Raw genomic sequence first — 19,135 nt, 5'->3', positions numbered from 1 at the left:
TTGAAACAGTCTTTACATTTGATCAGTCCATCTCATAAATTTAAATCTCAGTTCCTGGCAAAAGAATCAGGACTGCTCATTTATTTGAGGGGGGAAAAAAAAAATCTTGTGCTGACCCAACCTTCAAACCTAATTTGGAGACTTTCATCAAGGGTATCAAAATGGAGTTTAGTCATAACAGAGCCTACAGATGGGTGAATTTGATTATAGACACTGAGAAAAAACTCAACATTCATTCATCCCGGGCAGTAAATAGCTATTAATAGTCTAGCTGGATGAGATTAAAGTCTGATTGTTGTCTAGGGATGAATTTAAGATTTCTGTAAATGTTAGCATTATTACCTAGTGTTTCCTTGCTGGTTTCATTCTTTTTTTCTTCAATTTCATTTTCCAAGGTATTGTTCTTGATGTTTCACAGAATATGTATCTTTATACCATGATGGATGAGTAAGAGATGCATGTGGAGTATACAGATATGCTCCAGACCCAGAAGACTACCTAGAATGTAGACTGAGCATACCCTGATGCTAAGCGGTGTGGCAGCATTTCTCAGAGTTTATTCTAGACTGATTGGGGCGTAATTCTGCATGTTGGGACCCCCGCCGACTTCTGGACTGTGCGGTGGGGGGTAAGTGTGTATGTGGGCAGGTTAATGATATCACTTTGCCAGTTCTTTCCACTTCCCTGTTAGTGGAATCCTTGAGATATCAGAGGGGACACATGAAAGAACTCAGGTAGGTGTTGCAAACTTTCATGACCTTGTTTACAGTTCTACCCGGGGGTCTCGCATCGGGAGGAGGACTCCCAGAGCATCTGGCCTTGAAGGCCAGTGGGGCTTGACTGCAGGAGCTCCACAGGACTGGGGGAAACAGAGACTCCACTCTTGGAGGGCGCACACAAGGTCTCGTGCCCACTGGGATCCAGGGCAAAAGCAGTTACTTCACAGGAACCTGTGCCAGACCTACGTGAAGGTCTCGGAGGGTCTCCTGGGGAGGCAGGGGGGCAGCTGTGGCTCAACCTGGGGGCATCAAAATTGGTGGCAGATATATCGGGGAGTATTCATCTTCGTGGACTCTCGCTGGAGGGTGACACCTTGCTTGGGTCATTAGTTCCAAGACCTGGCTCCACCCGACAGCCTGTAGGCTCCAGTGCTGGGACACCTCAAGCCAAACAACAGGGCGGGAACACAGCTCTACGCATCAGCAGACAGGCTGCCTGCCTAAGTCCTCCTGAACCCACGGCCCCCTCTAAACACACCCCTTGACACGGCCCTGCCCCCAAGAGGGCCAGGAACCAGCTCCACCCACCAGTGGGCAGGCACTGGCCCCTCCTGCCAGGAAGCCTGCACAAGCCTCTAAACCAGCCTCACCCACCTGGGGGCAGACACCAGAAACAAGAACACCGTGATCCTGCAGCCTGCAGACGGAGTCCATGAACGCAGGCCAGACACTACCCTGGGACCAGCTGGTCCCTGGTCCTTGGGTGATGAAAGGGGAGCGTACTGCTGGGAAGCAGGACATCCCCGACAGAGGGCCACTTCTGCAAGGTCAAGAAACATAACTAGCCTACTATATACATACAAATACAAACAGAGACTTACACAAAATGAAATGGCAAAGGAATATGCTCCAGACGAACGAACGAGGTAAAAGAAGTGTTAAAGCAAAACAGTAAGATCATCAAAGGTGAAAAGACAACTGGGAAATATGACCAAGAAAAGCAGGATTCAGAGTCTAGTCAGGGGTCTACGAATAAATGATGGGGGTGGGGGAGGAGTGGCCCCTTTCATAAGTACTTTTCCAGTTGAAACACTTTTCTTTACCCTTTTCTCTCATTTTCCAAGGTAGCCCCTAACTTTTCAGAATTTAATATAAAGCTAATCTGTTCTTGGCTTACTACAATCATCATGCTTTGAGTTACTGCTGTTAAAGTTTCTATCAACTGACCTAGGTAACTTTGGAACATGCCGTTTTGACTATTAATGATGAGGCTATCGACGGAACTGTACTAAGTTGGTAACGATTCTGAGGGAAAGGAGGAGTGGCTTTGCCATCATCTTAGATAAAAAGGAAGCTTGGGAACTGGACCATATTACCTTCTGGTGATCCATACAGTCAAGGCTTTGTAAATCCTTCGGCCACACTGTAATGTCAGGGCTGGGAGCCGTCTTGGTGGTTGTTTTTTTTCACATATTTTAAAAAGTTGCTCGTGACCAACTGTACCTCACAAGCAAACACCTCAGACGAAGGTCAAGCGTATATGAGCAAAGTTTACTAATCTAATAAAGTTACGACAGTTAATCAGGTGCATCTGTAATGACAGACATGCTTATTAAGAGGCTTAATAAAGCATGAATGGTGAACTCTCTGTGTAAATGATTATGTTTATTATTATTTTTATGGTCAAATGAATTTTATTTTTGTTTTTCTTTTCTCATCTTATTATTAGTTATTTGTGTCATTGCTAGCAGGTTTTCCTGGTACCATCCATGTTTTTTTAATCACCACTGCCACAGTATAGAAAGATTCTGAACCTTTCCAACAATGGCAACTCCCTCTTGGGGCCTTTACTAACCTCAGACATGCTTTTAAGTTAATTAGGAAAGAAGTCACCTCCTTTGGGTACAGGACTTGGGGAATGGATACTACCTTCGAGCAGAGAAAGAAACGGCCCCCAACTCAGGCTTGCTGCTTGGTGAGCCTCGCCCAGGCTGGGTTTGGCGCCCACCTGCCCTCCGCGGGGCTCTCGTGAGCAGTGCCCAGGCTGCACTGGCGATGCCTGTCACTGCTCCCTTCTCCCCTGCGGGAGGCGGGAGCTTCCCAGTACTCACACCAATCCATGAATGCCTGACACATGGGCATCTCGGAGCAAAACACTGGGGGGAAGATAGCAGGGCTGAGGGAAGGAAAAAGGCGCCCAGGCCTCTGACTGACCCTCTGGGTACAGCAGCTCTGGCACAAGGAGCAACCAGAAAGGCGTGACTCGGCCTGAAGGTTTCAAGGCAAGGGGCAGGCCGCCTGACAAAGGTTCCGCTGCCCCTTGGCTCAGTAGGCCTCTAGTTCCTACGACAGGAGCAAAGCCATTCTTTGTGGGAGTAAAGCCCAGTGGATTAAAACTACAGCGTCCTGGAAAAGTAAACATAGGTGTTTCAAAGGACAAATGATGAGGTGTTAGGGGTAGAAGACTTAAAAGCAGGACGGCGCTGGGTAGGAGGCGCTGGGGGTGCCATGGAGGCAGAAAAGGAGGACCACCCAACAGTCCCCTCAGTCTGGCCTCTGGCCTTGGCTGACTGCCATCTGCACGGGACAATGGGAAGGCCTCACTTCCTTCCCTGCCCTGCACATGTGCACTTCGCGGCACAAATTACTGTCCCTAAGGTAACATGGCATTAAAAGGTGAAATAAATGTCAAGTTTCAAGAAAGGCCATTGAAGGAAGCAAATGCTATCAATGACACATTTAATTTGGGATAATTCAAACCCACAGGAATTTCTGGCCAGGGATTCTAAATATTTCTAATTGCTTCACTTGAGCTCTCCCCAAACCATTGTTTCTGCCTCTGGGGCAGTGATCAGCATGGTCTGGTCTGGCATCTTGGCATTTTATGGAGATTATGGGGCTGAAGACAAATGGTGGGGGAAGAGGGCCCAGCACGAGGGGATAAGCATCTCATTCAACCCCAAAGGGCAACATCTTCACTGCCCTAAAATGGGCATTGAGTCAAGGTTCAGCACTCCACTCCCTGTGGTTCTGTTTTCAGAGGCTCCTCAGATGTTTTGGTTAAAAATAAATTTATTGATGCATAAAGATGTTAAAAGTTGGTTATAAAACCTGTTTAACGGAAGTTAAATTAATATTGTCATCCTATAAGCTGTCGACAACAGAGCGTTCTTTATGACGTTCCCTCTGATGTTCACATTTCCTTGCAATGATATTACGTGGACTGGGTAAGGCAAAAAGAGAGAGAGAGAAGGATGGGACACTCCTACAAAGATATGGTCCATCTTCCCTGACCCCGAGCTGACACACTGGCAGAAAGACTTGTTTGTTATGTGAGCACGATTCATATGACACCAAATGACAACTAAATATCATGGATCAACTATCTGAGTTCATTTTGGCCTTAAATTAAAATTCCTATCGTGAGACTTAAAAAAGAAGCCAGAAAAACTGATACTTCAATTCGTTTTATATCTATTCATTTCAATAAACTATCTTAAATGGGAATGTATTTTCAATAGGACTGTATTTTAATCCAGTTATCCTTAGCATTACTGATTAAATGAGAGATTACAATTATATATTATTTGAAAAAAGTCCTGTAATTAGATACACTCTAGATGCCAGTTTTCAAGTCCATGCAGAAGCCCATAAAAAGTCCATTATAATCAATACTTTCCACATAATATACCTTCTTAGGAAGTATACATCACTGACTGAAGAGAAAAATCATGTAGCCAGGAAAATTCTGACCTACTGGGAAGGCCACTGCTCAATTTCCCTCTTCCAACTACCAGTCCAACTCAAGCTGCCTGAAAATCTACAACTAAAACATCACTGATACAACAGAACTGGCTCTTTTCAAACGTAAATGTTTTAGGGAAGGAGTAGATGAACCGTTTCAGCAATTAATACTTCAGGGATACTTGGTCCATCAAAGGGTCTGGTCACCCGCTCCTACCACCCTTCCCCACCGCCGTGGACTTCTCTAAACCTTTCCCCTGGCTGACTGGGTTTACAGTGGGCATGGGATTTAATTCTGCCCAACCGATGAGACGGGAGGGAAAGCCTGCCGGGGAACTTCCAAACAGACTTCTCTAGAAGACGCTGTGTGCGTGTGAGGGGACAGGGGTGACAGGACACCTGCTGGGTTCTGTGGCAGCCTTCTTGAGAAAAATGGCGGGACCGGGAGCACGTTGAGGACAAAGCCAACACACTGAGGTGGCCGAATGGAAAGTTGGTGACCCCAGTGCTGAATCATCCAACTCCACACCTGCCTCTCTCGGGACTCTTGTTATTTTAGATAATAAGCAACAAACTTCCTCACTTGAGACAGTAATTTCTCTTACTCTTACCAAAAGCAACTTGATATAAGCCCAACTATCTTACACTCTGTCAGAGGACGTGAGGGAGGAGAGAACAGCTACGGCAGGCACTGCTGACCGCCTGTTCAATATCCCCCCCCACCGTCTCTCCTAGGAAGTCTCGGGGTCTTCATGAGGGAAAACAATGGTTGCAGTTGGTGGAAGAAGAAATATGTCTGTGGTTCAAGTCTAATCTCTCACACGACGCTTGTCTGGACCAATAAAGCCCATGGTGGTCTATCTTTTGAATCCATATTAGTTACTGTCTTTACTGTTGGATAGCATTAAACCATCTTATGCCTCTCCTGCTGATGAGTTATATTTTTATTTAGTGTAATTATTACTTAACTTTTGATGTGTTTTCCCCTCCCCAATTTCACTGTAAGCACCTTCATTGGGACTGCTCTCATATGTCTTATATGGATATGTCTTGAATTCCAATTACTAGAACATGACCTGAGATGATGTAATCAGGTAATGTAGATCAGGTAATGTTCAGGTTGTCTATACTCCCAGAAGTATGAGTCTGCTTTCAAATCTGTTTTCACTCATCTAAAACTTTTTGTCATTTTGTTGTGATAAAGGAGAGATCAATGAATACTCTAAAAATAAATCCTATTAGTATGACAAAGGCATATGTTCAAACTACTGTAGGACAAAGATGAGTGCGTGCGGGGGTCACAAAGACACAGGGTGGCACCCCCAGTGGTGCTGCGAATCCGCAGGTGGTGGGTAGTTCATTACACACTCTGTCTTATGCAGGGACTTTCAGCTCAGATAATTTTGATTTCCTGTGGGTTAGAGAGGATTCTGAACCATTTATAAGTTTAGATCTTTGGAGATTGGTATGTCATTATCACAAAGCATAGCATAATGTCTTGCAGTTCATCAGGAATTCAGAAAAGATCTTTTAGTTGGCTAATGTGCTTAAAGATTAGAACTCATTCACCTACACAAATCAATTTTAGAGTCTTTCTCATATTCCCTATCTTTAACCTTAGCAAAGATATTCTTGGAAAACGACTTGGCAACAATCATAGAGCATGACTAATGATGCTAAAACAAGTTAAAATTTATTTAGCAGTCAGATGAATGACCAACTAAAATAGATTTCTAGAAAACTAAGTACTGGATGTCATTTATATTACTATGCGAAATAAAGCATGAAAACTTAAGTATCAAAACTGCCAACTTCCTCAAGACTAAAAAATCAGAGCTTGATTAAAACCTGGATGGAATTAGCTGAGCCCTAAAGACTCTTTTGGGAAACAAAGCAGAGGGAAAATCATCTTCATGAATAAATACCAATCCTCAAAACAATACTACCACTGATAAAGAAGTAAGATCAATTCTTAAAACTTCCTACTAGTTTGCTTGCATTTCAGAAAACAATGTCTTTTATGAACACATCGCACAAAGCTTAATTTGTTACCTCTCTATAGTCTTAGCTGAGTTTTGTGTTCTTCTATTATACAACCAGATCGGGGGCATTACCCGGAGTAAATGTGATACACCTTCATTTAAAAAAGGTAGCCTGTGGATTACAGAAAGTCTTTCTATGATCCATAAAAGGCAATAGTGAAAGGAAATAAGTTCTATGACCTAATACGTGATTCTTGTCCAAAATACGTCATACCTATATTGATGTTGAAAAAAATTGTTTCTCAATGATAAGATTAGACACATTATAAGCAGATTTCACCACTTTTAGGTTGATAGCGACTTACTAGGTTACTTTTTTTGTTGTTGTTTGTTTGTTTGTTTGTTTTGCAGTACGCAGGCCTCTCACTGTTGTGGCCTCTCCCGTTGCAGAGCACAGGCTCCGGATGCGCAGGCTCAGCGGCCATGGCTCACGGGCCCAGACGCTCCGCGGCATGTGGGATCTTCCCGGACCGGGGCATGAACCCGTGTCCCCTGCATCAGCAGGCGGACTCTCAACCACTGCGCCACCAGGGAAGCCCGGTTACTTTTGTTTTAATGTCTGTTTTCAACTGCTATTTCAGCCTTTTGTTAACTGACATCAACCATTTCTTAACCCTGGGATACTTTAAAAGATCAGCTGAGTCTTGAAATCTGAAAGGCATCATACAGTTTAAGGCACTAGGGACCCAAAGCAACAGATGTCCTTGCTTCAGTTTCTGGCCACCTGCTGCGTGAGAAACTGGTGATGATGACGATGTTAATGAAAAATTGCCTTGAACTTTTCTAAGGACATGGAAAACCCCTGTATCACACTAAATGGGGCTGGAAATGAAAGCAAAGTGGGCGCAAGGATGGTCGGTGCCTCATCACAGGCTCTGGTGCCACCGGGACCACGCTGGTGGTCCCATGGGAGAATGAATCTCAGCTCTGGGCCTGAACATTTCCAACTGTGCATTATGCTGTGCAAAGCAACAATCTCAGCTTAACTCAATAAAGACTTGTTTCTCACTCAGGCTCCACATCTATCATGGGCTGACGCGTGGGTTCTGCTCACCGTGCCAGAGGGAAGGAGAGGGCTGTGGAAAACCCTGCAGTGGCAACACATGCCTGCCACTGCCGTTCGCAACTCACGGGACACAACAGGCCACACAGGTCCAACGGGTCCCAGGGGACGGGGTGGGGGGGTGCAATCCCGTCCAGTGCCCAGAGTGGCGCAGAACTGGAATGATGTGGCAAAGAGCACTGACCACGATAAATTATTTCCTAAAATAATAACCTGTAACTCAGAAAACCGTGCTTTCTCTTGAGAAGTTCTGTCTACTTACTTCCCACAACTTAGGCAATATACTAACTTTTGAATAAGAGTTGGGCATTCTGTTTCTGAGTTCACAGCAGGTCTACGTACTCTGTTTCTATTTTTGCTCAGCTTTAAGTTACAGTAGCACCATAAAGAAAAGTAATTAGTTGGTGCTGTAGGCTAACCCATATGGCACCAGAAGAGGACAGAACGCAAATCAGACCTGTCTCCGTCTGCTTTCTCACTTGTTATTCCTTACTCTGGTTCTTCAGAGACATGCTCTTTGTACAGGCAGACAACATCCTATTTTTGTTGAGATTTTTAGTTATTATTTTTAATCTGAGTTACATATGTAACGCTGAAAAGAGTCCAACGGTTCTACGAGGCTTGTTATGAAAAGCAGTTCACACAGCCCCACCCTCTGCTTCCTGCTCTAGCAACCACTTTCAACTCTTTTACGCGTGCTTTTTTTCTCACCTTTATAGCTCTAGCTTTTATTGCCACCTCTTGATTTTTCTAGAGTATTATTCGCTGATTTTCCAGGAAAGAAGATGAAGATGCGGCTCTTCTGACCACCGCCTACCCCTTCCCCTCCCCAAGCAAACGCAGTTCCCCACCCACCTTTCTCAATGGATTTTTATCACCATTAACAGTCAACAGACTTACATCATAATGTTTATGTAAATTCCAGGCCTGGCTCAGTGACAGGGTTTATCAATACCTTTCTGTCTTTTCCTATACACCCTTGGTTTTTCTTTGGAGTTGCCTTGTCCTGTGTTTTTTGTTTTTTTCATTTTTATTGGCATATAGTTGTCCTGTGTTTTAATGGCTTCATTTTTAAAAAGTTATCACTAATTCAAACCTAAACTCACCTGTAGCTGTGTAAATTTCTCGATTTGTCCAAATATACGAGTCATTCTTCCAATTTCGTCTTTTTAGAGAAAACTGTCTGGAGCCTTTTGAGTTGCTCCAGTCTGGGCTGGCTGCTGCTCTTTGGACCTGCTCAACAGTCATGCTTTGTATACTCCGGGATTCCCTGTATTACCCTTCTGAGGAATCCTTTTGTCTCGCTCTGGTTGCTCTATTTCCTGTTCTCATGTATTCTTTACCCTTGGTACCTGTCCGCATTTTTGTAGAGCACATCCTCCAGTGGATTCTGAGAATGGGCGCATGTGAATACATTTTTTGAATCTTGAATGCCTGAAAGTGGCCCTCACACATAATTAGCTTAGCTAGGGACTGAATCTAGGCTGGAAGTAATTTCCCCTCAGAACTTTGAAGGAATTTCTCCTCCATTGTCTTACTTCTGGTGTTGCCATGTGAAATTTGTAGCTATTGTAATTCCTCACCCGTTGTTGGAAATCTTTATTTTTCCCCAACTCTACATGTTTGTAGGATATCTCTGTTCCCAGGATTCTGAGCCTTTTCAGTGGTGTATCTGGGTGTGGGTTTGTTTTTATTCACGTGGGACCTTCTATGACCTTTTTCAATCTGAAAACTCAGGTCTTTCATTAGTGGAAAAACTAACTGAATTATATTTTTGATTATTTCCTTCCTGTCACTTTCTCTGTTCCCTCTTTCTGCAACTCCTGTTTTTTTTAGATTTTGAACCTCCTGGGCTGGTTCTCTAATTTTTTTAAATTTATTATATTTATTTCTCTTACCTTCCATTTCTGTCTTGTATCCTATTTTCTGGGGAGGTTTCCTCAATTTTATCTTCCAACTATTCTATTGAGTTTTACATTTCAGATGTCATCTTTTAATTTCTAATAGCTTTTGTTGTTGTTGTTATTCTCTGGATGAATATTTTTTTCTGAAGCGTTCTCCTGCAAAGACTTGTTTCTTCCCAGTTGCTTTTTATCTATTTGTTTCTGCCTGTCTGTCACTATTAGATGCTCTCCTATAGTATCTGGTGATTCTTGCCTGTCCTGTTCATATAAAATAGTGTGAACTACAAGTTAAGAGAAATTTCTGTGCTTAGATGGGCCTGTGATGGTTGAGTTCACTGTAAAGTGAACTGGCTATTTCCCTGGAGAATCCCTAAGGTTTTTTTAATTTGTGACTTCTGCCTAGAGAAAACCCTTCCAATCTCCTGCCTGAAGGGACATACTTACTGGTGTTCTGGGAAGCAAGTGGGGTGAGGCCTGGGGATCTCAATTCAGTATTTAAATATATTCAACACCCTTTTCCAGGAGGGTGGTCTCATACTCGAATATTCCTGATCTCTCTCAGTCCAGAGACATTCTGTTTCACACTTCCCAGAGAATTAAACCTCCAGTCTTCTGCCAGAGTGAGGATGGGAATCTATCCGCTTCTTGAAGAAACTTCTAACCAGTCCTCATGTCTTCAGCTCCACCTTCACCCCGTTTCCAGTTCCTGAGCTTCTAGAGGGTTTTATCATCTCACTCAGGTTGCTTCTTGGTTTTTCCCTACTGCTGGCTTAGCATGCACAGCTTTCTTAGGCCGCTAAGTTAGCTTCCACTTAACATCTGCTTTCCAAGTAACAAGAAGATAGCGGCTATGGTCTCTCCTGTTTCCTTATTCCTCTAGGGTTTATCTGAAATGACCTTAACTGTTCCTGGAGTGGAGTTTAGGAGGCAGCAGAGCTAACTGCTTGCATTAAAGCTGCCATTTGCAGATGGAAGTTCCACTCTGCTCTTCTACAAATTAGAGAAGCACGGTTCCTACACGTGGAAAGCGCCCCGAGAGAGTATGTGGTGAACTCTTCCCTTCAGAGGGCAAAGTGTGTTGTTTAACTTGCAGATGAGGTGGCGGAAGCACCAGGAAGCTGAGTGTCATACAGTCACGCAGATAGACACCATGCTGTTACCTGGCCTATGTACCTTAAATAATTATCCCTCAAAGGTTGTACGCCCACCCCTCCATCTTAGCACTGTTTCAGCGACAGCTAGTCCTTGGCTGTGAGACCTTGCATTTACAGCCTCTTCCAGTGGGCAGAGGAATTCTTCATATTAGAATACGGGTTGAAATAGCTATAAAGTGTGACTAAATGTTTTATCTCTTGTGAAGGTGACTTAAACATTTTTTCAGAAACAATGAGATTTTTTAAGTATTGTAGTTGATATGCGTTAGCTGTGTCCTTTTGAGTAATGTATACAAAGGATCTTAGACAGCAGCTATCAATACACCATAATTTAAAGGTAATCTGTATAACTTTTAAAAACAATTGGTAAAATAGCTGTTTTTCATTTTCAAGAAATACTTAAAACTGAAAAAAACAGCTTGGTTTAAGTGTCTTATTCTATGGTTTGGTATAATGCTATTTCTTAGCATTTTAGAAGACAGTACAGGCTTTGACAAAGGCATTTGTAGAGGAAAAAAAGGATGAAGATTTGGGATTCAACTTATTTTAATTGATGCTACTTCCCCTCACCCACACCCCAGTGTAATATAGATCAGAGCGTTAAAATATTACTAAATTATAATAATAAAAATACTTCTGATGAAATAGTTCATTTCAGTCCATAAAAATTTTAAGAACTTTATAAAACTAGGCACAAAGAGAGGCTTTCACAAATGCAGCATTCTAGAGGAAAATGTAGGATAAAAAGAAAACCGTCCTTAAAATACTTACAGATTCTTTTCTGCCCATAGTTTTGCTGTGTGAGCGTGAACGGGAGATGTTGCTGAAAAAGGAATCCTTTTTAGTAGCAGATGAAGGTGGGGAGCCAGTGAACTCTCTTCCTCCAGGCAAGCTCTCAATGCTTGGAGATGAACGGATGTTTTTAGAGCTTTGTCCTGTAAGAAAAATTAAGTAGCACTAATGAGACACCAGGCTCTTTCACTGCTACTGAATTTACTGCTTTTAATAAATGATCAATTAGAATACTTCGTTATTCACACTGTCAACATGATGACACTGTGGAACGTTAAGATGCATGTATTTTTCTGTATCAGAATAGCTGTCGATTTTTTAAAACAATGAAGTCGTGCTATAGTTTTCTGCGCGTTATTTAAACTACACTGGTCCAAGTGTGGTACGCATATCAAAAAAAGGAAAAAATCCAATTTTCAGAAATCACAGGTGAAATGACTGGGTTTTCCCTCACTAATGGAATCATCCTTAATAACAGAAGCCAGAAACAATTATACGGCACATTATATTATTAATATATACAAAAAAACCCCTAAATCCTTCACCAGTTTTTCAAAAGCACCCCTTTCCTTTTCATTAATTGCAGAACAGATACACCGTTACCCCCAGGCCATAGCAGAAGCATCTGGAAATGCGACAAGGTGCTGGCTCAAGGGCTACATCCAAGACGGGTCCCCCCATCAGAGTGGGCGCATCTGTGACTCCCTGCAGTGCCTCTTGAACTGAGAGGTTCTGGAGCCACGAAGCTCCCTTAGACAGGAGCAAGGGCTCTAGGAAGGCCTGCTGGGAGGGCAGCACGGTGCAGAAGACAGGTGAACAGAATTGGCTGCGGCCAGACCCACGCAGGTCTCACGTATACGATGGGGACATTTCCGGAAGGTTGTTATGAGGATTTAAGGACCTAGCGCAGCACCTGGTGTGCATTCAGTTATTCATTCATTCACCCATAGTAACTGAGCGCCTAGTAAGTATCAGGCACTTAGCGGGGCAGGGAGACTGGAAACTGAGCCATCTAAACTCCCATCCCTCAAGGCATTCAGGTTCTAGTGAGGGGAGACAGACACATACATTCAAAAAATATATATGATTTTAGATGGTAGTAAACACCGTGGGGAAAAAGAAAGCAGGAAAGGGGATTGTCAGTGTCGGAGGAAGGTGTGCAGTTTGAAATAGGATGGTCAGGGAAGGTGTCACTGAGAAATGAGGTGCAGGACATTTGGGCAAAAACTTGAAGAAGGTAAAATACCAGCTTTGCAGACAATATGAAGGGACAGCAAGTACCAAGACCCCAAGCAGGACCTTAGTGGTTCTGAAGAACAGCAGAGTGGCCAGTGTGGCTAAAGCTAAGAATGGGGGGAGCAGATGGGGCCTGGGGGCATCACGTCAGGTGAGGAATTTTGATGACTTTTCCTCTCAGAAGCGAAGCCAGTAGAAGCTGCTAGAGGATTTGAGCAGGAGAGTGACATGATTTGACTTAATTTTAAAAGGATCCCTCTGACTGCTGCATTGGGAACAGTTTAGGGTTGGCAGAGAGCAAAAAAAGAGGGGAAACAATTTTTGCCATTGCAAAAATCCAAGTCAGCAGAATGATCACAGCTTGGTGGTGAGAAGAGGTCAGATTCCATACAAAACTGATGAGATATACTGACGAATCCATGAGAGGAATGAGAGGGGTCAAGTTTAACTCCAAGTGTTAGATAGTGGTATGAGGTGAGCATCTCTGTGAATATGCTAAAAACCACTGAATGATACACTTAAAGAAAAGTAAATTTGATGGCATATGAATTATACCTCAATAAAGCTGTTATTTTTATAAAGTCAGTTTTCACACGTGACTGTCAGTCAGCGACCAGCAGTAAAGGGCTGACCCGTTTCCACCTGATGACACAGGGCTCTTCTACTAGGAACTCGGCCTCAAGGCTTCCTGCTGAGCCTCCAGAGACCTCCGTGAGGTCTGCATCGCAGTCTGATGACACCCCCCTTCTTAGTTCCATCCCCTCCTCTTTTCCTTTCACAGATGTTAGTCCCCTGTAAGCCTTGTGTACTTCTAACTCTGTCTCAGGGTCTGATTCCTGGAGAATCCAACCTGCAGTGGGTGATGTCAGAGCTGAGCCCTGAGGAGGACAGAGGCGGTCTTGAGGTTGGGAAAGGAGGGGCAGCGGAGTCCCAGGACATAGAAGCATCTGATGTTGACTTCAGGGTCTAGACTGTCTAAGTCCCCCACACCTTCCCTTCTTCCCTCCTCTGCCTCTGTCTGTCTCCCACCCACCTGCAGGCTCTAGGTCATAACTTCCCTGGGCTATGCTGCATGGCGACAAGCTCACTGGTAGAGGGTCCTAGAATGCTGGAGCTGAAAAAGACCTCAGGAACCACCTATTTATTTTCTCTTTTTAAAATTATGCCACTAATTCGTAAATACATTTTTATTGTAAACAGACTAAATGTGAAAATTGCCTTTATAAAAAAAATAACAGATTTATTGAGATATAATTCACATACCATAAAACTCACCTTTTAAAAGTGTATAATTCAGCGGTTTTTAGTGTATTCACAGAGATTCTCAACTATCACCATCTAATTTTAGAACATTTTTATCACCAAAAAACCCAAACCTGTGCCCATTAGCAGTTCCTCCCAATACCCCCTGGCTACCACTAATCTACTTGCTGTCTCTATGGCTCTGCCTTTTCTAGGAATGTCATATAAATGGAATTATACAATATGTGGTCTTTTGTGCCTGGCTTCTATCAGTTGGCACAATGTTTTCAAGGTGCATTCACGCTGTAGTCTGTGTCAGTACTTCATTCCTTTTTACTGCCAAATAATACTCTATTGTATGGATAGACCACATTTTGCTTATCCACTCATCAGTTGATGGACATTTATAGCTTGTATCCATTTCTTGGCTATTATTATTATGTTTGTACCACAAACAGTCGTGTATAAAATTTTGTGTGGACCTATGTTTTCATTTCTCTTGGGTCAGTACCTAGGAGTGAAACTGCTGGGTCAATATGGTAAGTCTGTGTTGAACATTTTGAGAAACTGCCAAACTGGTTTTGAAAATAGCTACACCATTTTAACATTTCCATCAGCATCCTATGAGGGTTCCAGTTTCTCCACATCCTTGTCAACACATATTTTTGGCTGTTTCTTATTTTAGCCACCCTGGTGGGTATGAAGTGGTATCTCACTGTGATTTTCATTTGCAATTTACCAATGCAAATGACTAACGATGTTGCGTTCATGTGCTTATTAGATAGTTGTATATCTTCTGTGGAGAAACACCTATTCAAATCTTTTGCCCATTTTTAACACTGGGTTATTTGTCTTTTTATGGTTAAGCTGTAAGGATTCTTCATATATTCTATTTCAGATATATGATTTGCAAAGAATTCTCCCATTCTGTGCACTGCCTTTTCGCTTTAATGGTATCCTTTGAAACCAAAAAGTTTTTAATTCTGATGAATTTACCTATTTTTTCTTTTGTTGCTTGTGCTGTTGGTATCATGTCTAAGAAGATATTGCCTAATTACAAAGATTTACTCCTACATTTTCTTTTAAGAGTGTTATAGTTTTAGCTCTTGCATTTAAGTCTGGTCCATTTTGAGTTAATTTTTGTATATAATGTGAGGAAGTAGTTCCACTTCATTCTTTTTCATGCAGAGATCTAGTTTTCCCAGTACTATTTCTAGAAAAGACTATTATTTCCCCACTGAATGGTCTTGGTACCCTTGTTGAAAATTGACTTACCACAAATGTAAGGGTTTATTTCTATGCTCTCAACTCTATTCCATTTATACATGCCTATCTTTATGACAGTACCACACTGTCTTGATTACTGTAACTATATAGTAAGTTTTGAAATCAAGGAGTATGAGTTCTCCAATTTTGTTCCTTTTCAAGACTGCTTTTTTGCCTTTAGGGGGATTTTGCATTTCCAGATGAATTTTATGATCACCTTGTCAGTTTCTCCCAAAAAGACACCTGAGATTCTGAGGGTGATTGCGATGAATATATAGATCAATTTGGGTAGTACTGCTCTGTTAATAAGACATAAACAAAATACATTTATACTGTATTTTATATTTACCTATGTAGTTACCTTTATCGGTGCTCTTTTTCTTCGTGTGGATCTGAATTCACTTATAGTATCCCTTCATTTCAGCCCGCAGGACTCCATTTATTATGTCTTACAGGGCAGATTTGCTAGCATTGGATTCTGTTTTTGTTTATGTGATTGTCTTAATTTCTCCTTTCTTTTTGAAGGAGAGTTTTACTAGATATAGAATTATTGAATATATCATCCTACTGCCTTCTGGACTCCATGATTTTTTATGACAAGTCAGCTGTTAATCTTATTGAGGTTCCCTAGTATATCGTGAATTGTTTTTCTCTTTCTGCTTTCAAGTTTCTCTCTTTGTTGTTGGCTTTTAGCAGTTTGTCCATGCTGTGTCTAGGTGTGGCTCTCTTTGAGTTTACCCTGTTTGGAGTTAACAGAGCTTCTTGGATACACAGACTAATGTTTTTCATAAAGTTGTGGAATACTTCTGCCAGCACTTCTTCAGATATTCCTTCCGCACCTTTCTCTCTCTTCTCTCCTGGAATTCCCATCATCTGTATGTTGGTATATTTGATGGTATTCTGCAAGTCTTTGAGACTCTGTTCATTTTATTTCATTCTTTTGTTTTTCTGCTTTTCAAATCAGATCATCTCAATTGACATATCTTTAAGTTATGATTCTTTCTTCTGTAAGCTCAAATCTACTGTTGATCCTCTATAGTGAAATTTTCATTTGAGTTATTGTATTTCAACTCCAGAATGGCTATTTGGTTCTTCAAAAAAAAAAAAAAATCCTATCGCTTTATTGATATTCTCTATTTGGTGAGAAACTGGTCTCATACATTCCTGTAGATCTTCAGACACAGTTTGAACTTTTTCAAGATATTTGTAATAGCTGACTTAATAAGCTTACTGATCTAGTTAGTCAAGTAAATGTCTCTGCTTCCTCAGGGGCAGTGTGTATTGATTGCTTTATTCCCAATAATATGGGCCATACTTTCCTGTTTCTTTGCATGTCTCAGACTTTTTATTGAAAACTGGCCATTTTAATAAAATAATGTGGCAGCTCTGCAAATTAGGTCCCATCCCAACCCCCAGATTTATTTTTCTTGCTGTTTTTGTTTTGTTTTTTAGTGACTTCCCTAAACTAATTCTGTAAAGTCTATATTCTTTGCTGTTGTGTGCCCCTGAAGTCTCTGCTCGGTTAGCTTAGTGGTCAGTTAGGAGACAGAAGTTTCCCTTCCTTAAATGCCTTGAACCAGTCAGTCTCTGAGCCTCTGCAGGGGGCTCTGTACACGTGTGTCTTCGGGCATGCCTTCAGTGCTCAGCAGGCAGTCTACAGTTCTGCTCTAGCTTTCATTCTTGTCTATGCAGAGCCTCAAGTTCATCCAGAGTTGACAGATTAAACCCTTTTTAAATCTTCCCTGGGCATGTGTATAATCTTGCATGTGTGTGGCCTTCTCGATTCCCAGAAATATACTGGAGCTTTTAAAAAACCCCGATGGACATCTCATTCCTTAGATTTTCCTTTTAAGCTTTTTGCTAGCCTCTGATTTTCCTGTTAAGTTTTCGCTTAGCCTCTTGTTTGCTCCATTTCTGCCTTGGGCAGCTGCAATGTTAAGTAACTGCCACTGATTATTTTCAATGGATGCTCCGTGGATAGGGTTTCTCCCTTAGTGAGTTCTGATTAAAGTCCAATAAAGACAAGCCCTAAGAAAGAGGTTTTTTGAGAGTGCTGCTGCACAGGTCAACTACTGACATTTACTGGGGATGGGACTTTTAGGGTGCTCCAAATTCATTCTTTTTCCTCCAGCGGTTGAGAGGCTGCTGTTTATCAAAGGCTATGGCAGAGCTGGGGAGAGAGGGTGGAAATAGGGGAAGTTAAAATGTTACAAAGCATGCTGTTGTTGACTTAAAAAATATATATATGGACAACGTGAGAGCTGCGAGTTAAGTTTTGTTTGGGGCAAAATGAGGACTGCAGCCCCGGGAGACAGCGTTTTCAGATAGCTCTGAGAAGCTGCTCTGAGGAGGTGAGCGGGGAGCGGGGCGGCGGGGTGGGGGGACCCAGGTTATATAGGAGTTCTGTAACAAAGGGCAGGTACTCTGAACATCAAAAGATTATTGTTAAGTAAAGAAAACCAGATATCTCAAGTTAAAGCATTTATCGCTTTTCTATACACGGGGAGATGCAAGAGTCTTGGCTCACTGAAATCATTCCTTTGATATGCACCTCAGCTATCTGCAGCCAGCATCCTGACACATCCTGAGTTTCCTCAGGGCTCACCGCAGGGAGTGGCTGCAGTCTGATGGCTGCTAGAAGGCAGGTATTCTTTTCAGCCCAGAGTTCCTCGGCTCACGGCGGAGGGCTGCGATCCTTGATGACTGCGACATCCTCTGTTTATTGATATAGCAGGAAAATATTTCATTTCTCATGGTTGTTACTGAGATTCAGCCATTTTTTTCTTGAATAGATGCTCCTCAAATTGACTCAATCCTTTGATTAATTTTCAGAGTTCTGAACAAGTTGATTTTGGCATTCTTGCCATTCTTCTTGTTACTTTCATGGAGAAACAGATTTTTCAGAGGTCCTTATTCTGTTATTCCAAAAGTACATCCCTCTGTAACATGTTTTTTGGACTTGATCATGAAAATTTGTCTTTCATTTATATAAAAATCTGCCTTATCTTTTTTTAAGGAATGTGAAGAAAGAAATTTTGTAGCGCTCCTGAATAATTGGGATTTTTCTAATTTTTTGCCTTTGCAAACAAAATGACAACGCTCTGGAGAGGTACATCTTTAGGTACGGTTGGCTATTTCTGTAAGATAAATTTATATACATGGAACTGCTATGTTTAATGGTATGTACATTTTAAATTTAGATGATTCCAAATTGCTTCCTCCTAGGATTTTAAAAGACATATATGTGTGTAATATATATTTATATATGTGTAAATGTAATATGATGTATGATATCTTTATCTACTTACTTATTTGGTTAATCTGATGGAAGGAAGACTTCATTATGTTAGCTTGAAGTTTCTTGATAACTAGTGAGGCTGAATATCTTTTTATTTTTTTTTTTATTTTTTTTGCGGTACGCGGGCCTCTCATTGTTGTGGCCTCTCCCGTTGCGGAGCACAGGCTCTGGACGCGCAGGCTCAGCGGCCATGGCTCACGGGCCCAGCTGCTCCCCAGCATGTGGGATCTTCCTGGACTGGGGCACAAACCCGTGTCCCCTGCATCGGCAGGCGGACTCTCAACCGCTGCACCACCAGGGAAGCCCTGAATATCTTTTTAAACAATATCTCGTAACATAATAATATGGGCCATCTGAAGATCCTCTGTGAATTGTCTCTGTTAATTTCATTTAAAAAAACTGATTTAGGGGAGTTCCTCCTAAATTCTAGAACATAGCCCTTTGTACATATGTCTGTGTATGTCTACATTTACCTTTATGGCTTCTGTTTTTAGGGTCCTACTTAGGAAGGCATTTCTTACCCAAGATGATAAAGTGAAAAACAACTTAAGTGTTGATTATAAACCTAGGTTTTTCTTTTTCCTTTTATGAACATTTTCTCCTTGCTCCTTCAAACTCTACTCCTTAAGAAGCTTTTATTGCCTTGGGGTGGCGGAAGATAAAGCTAAAACAAAA

General features: G+C 42.0%; 1 protein-coding gene across 2 annotated transcripts in view; it reads right to left on the bottom strand.

The window, feature by feature from the left end:
• The window catches only part of TBC1D5 (TBC1 domain family member 5), a 538,167-nt gene that overhangs the window by 38,714 nt on the left and 480,318 nt on the right, over positions 1-19,135 (bottom strand). For both annotated transcript variants that reach the window (XM_082654224.1, XM_082654225.1), the window contains one exon: positions 11,398-11,561. In XM_082654224.1, coding sequence (XP_082510350.1) covers positions 11,398-11,561 — 164 coding nt within the window. The remainder of the gene's footprint in view (positions 1-11,397; positions 11,562-19,135) is intronic.

This window comes from Grampus griseus, assembly GCF_964374135.1.
Source record: "Grampus griseus genome assembly, chromosome: 5".
Lineage (NCBI taxonomy): Eukaryota > Metazoa > Chordata > Mammalia > Artiodactyla > Delphinidae > Grampus > Grampus griseus.
This window is presented reverse-complemented; position numbering and strand designations above follow the sequence as displayed.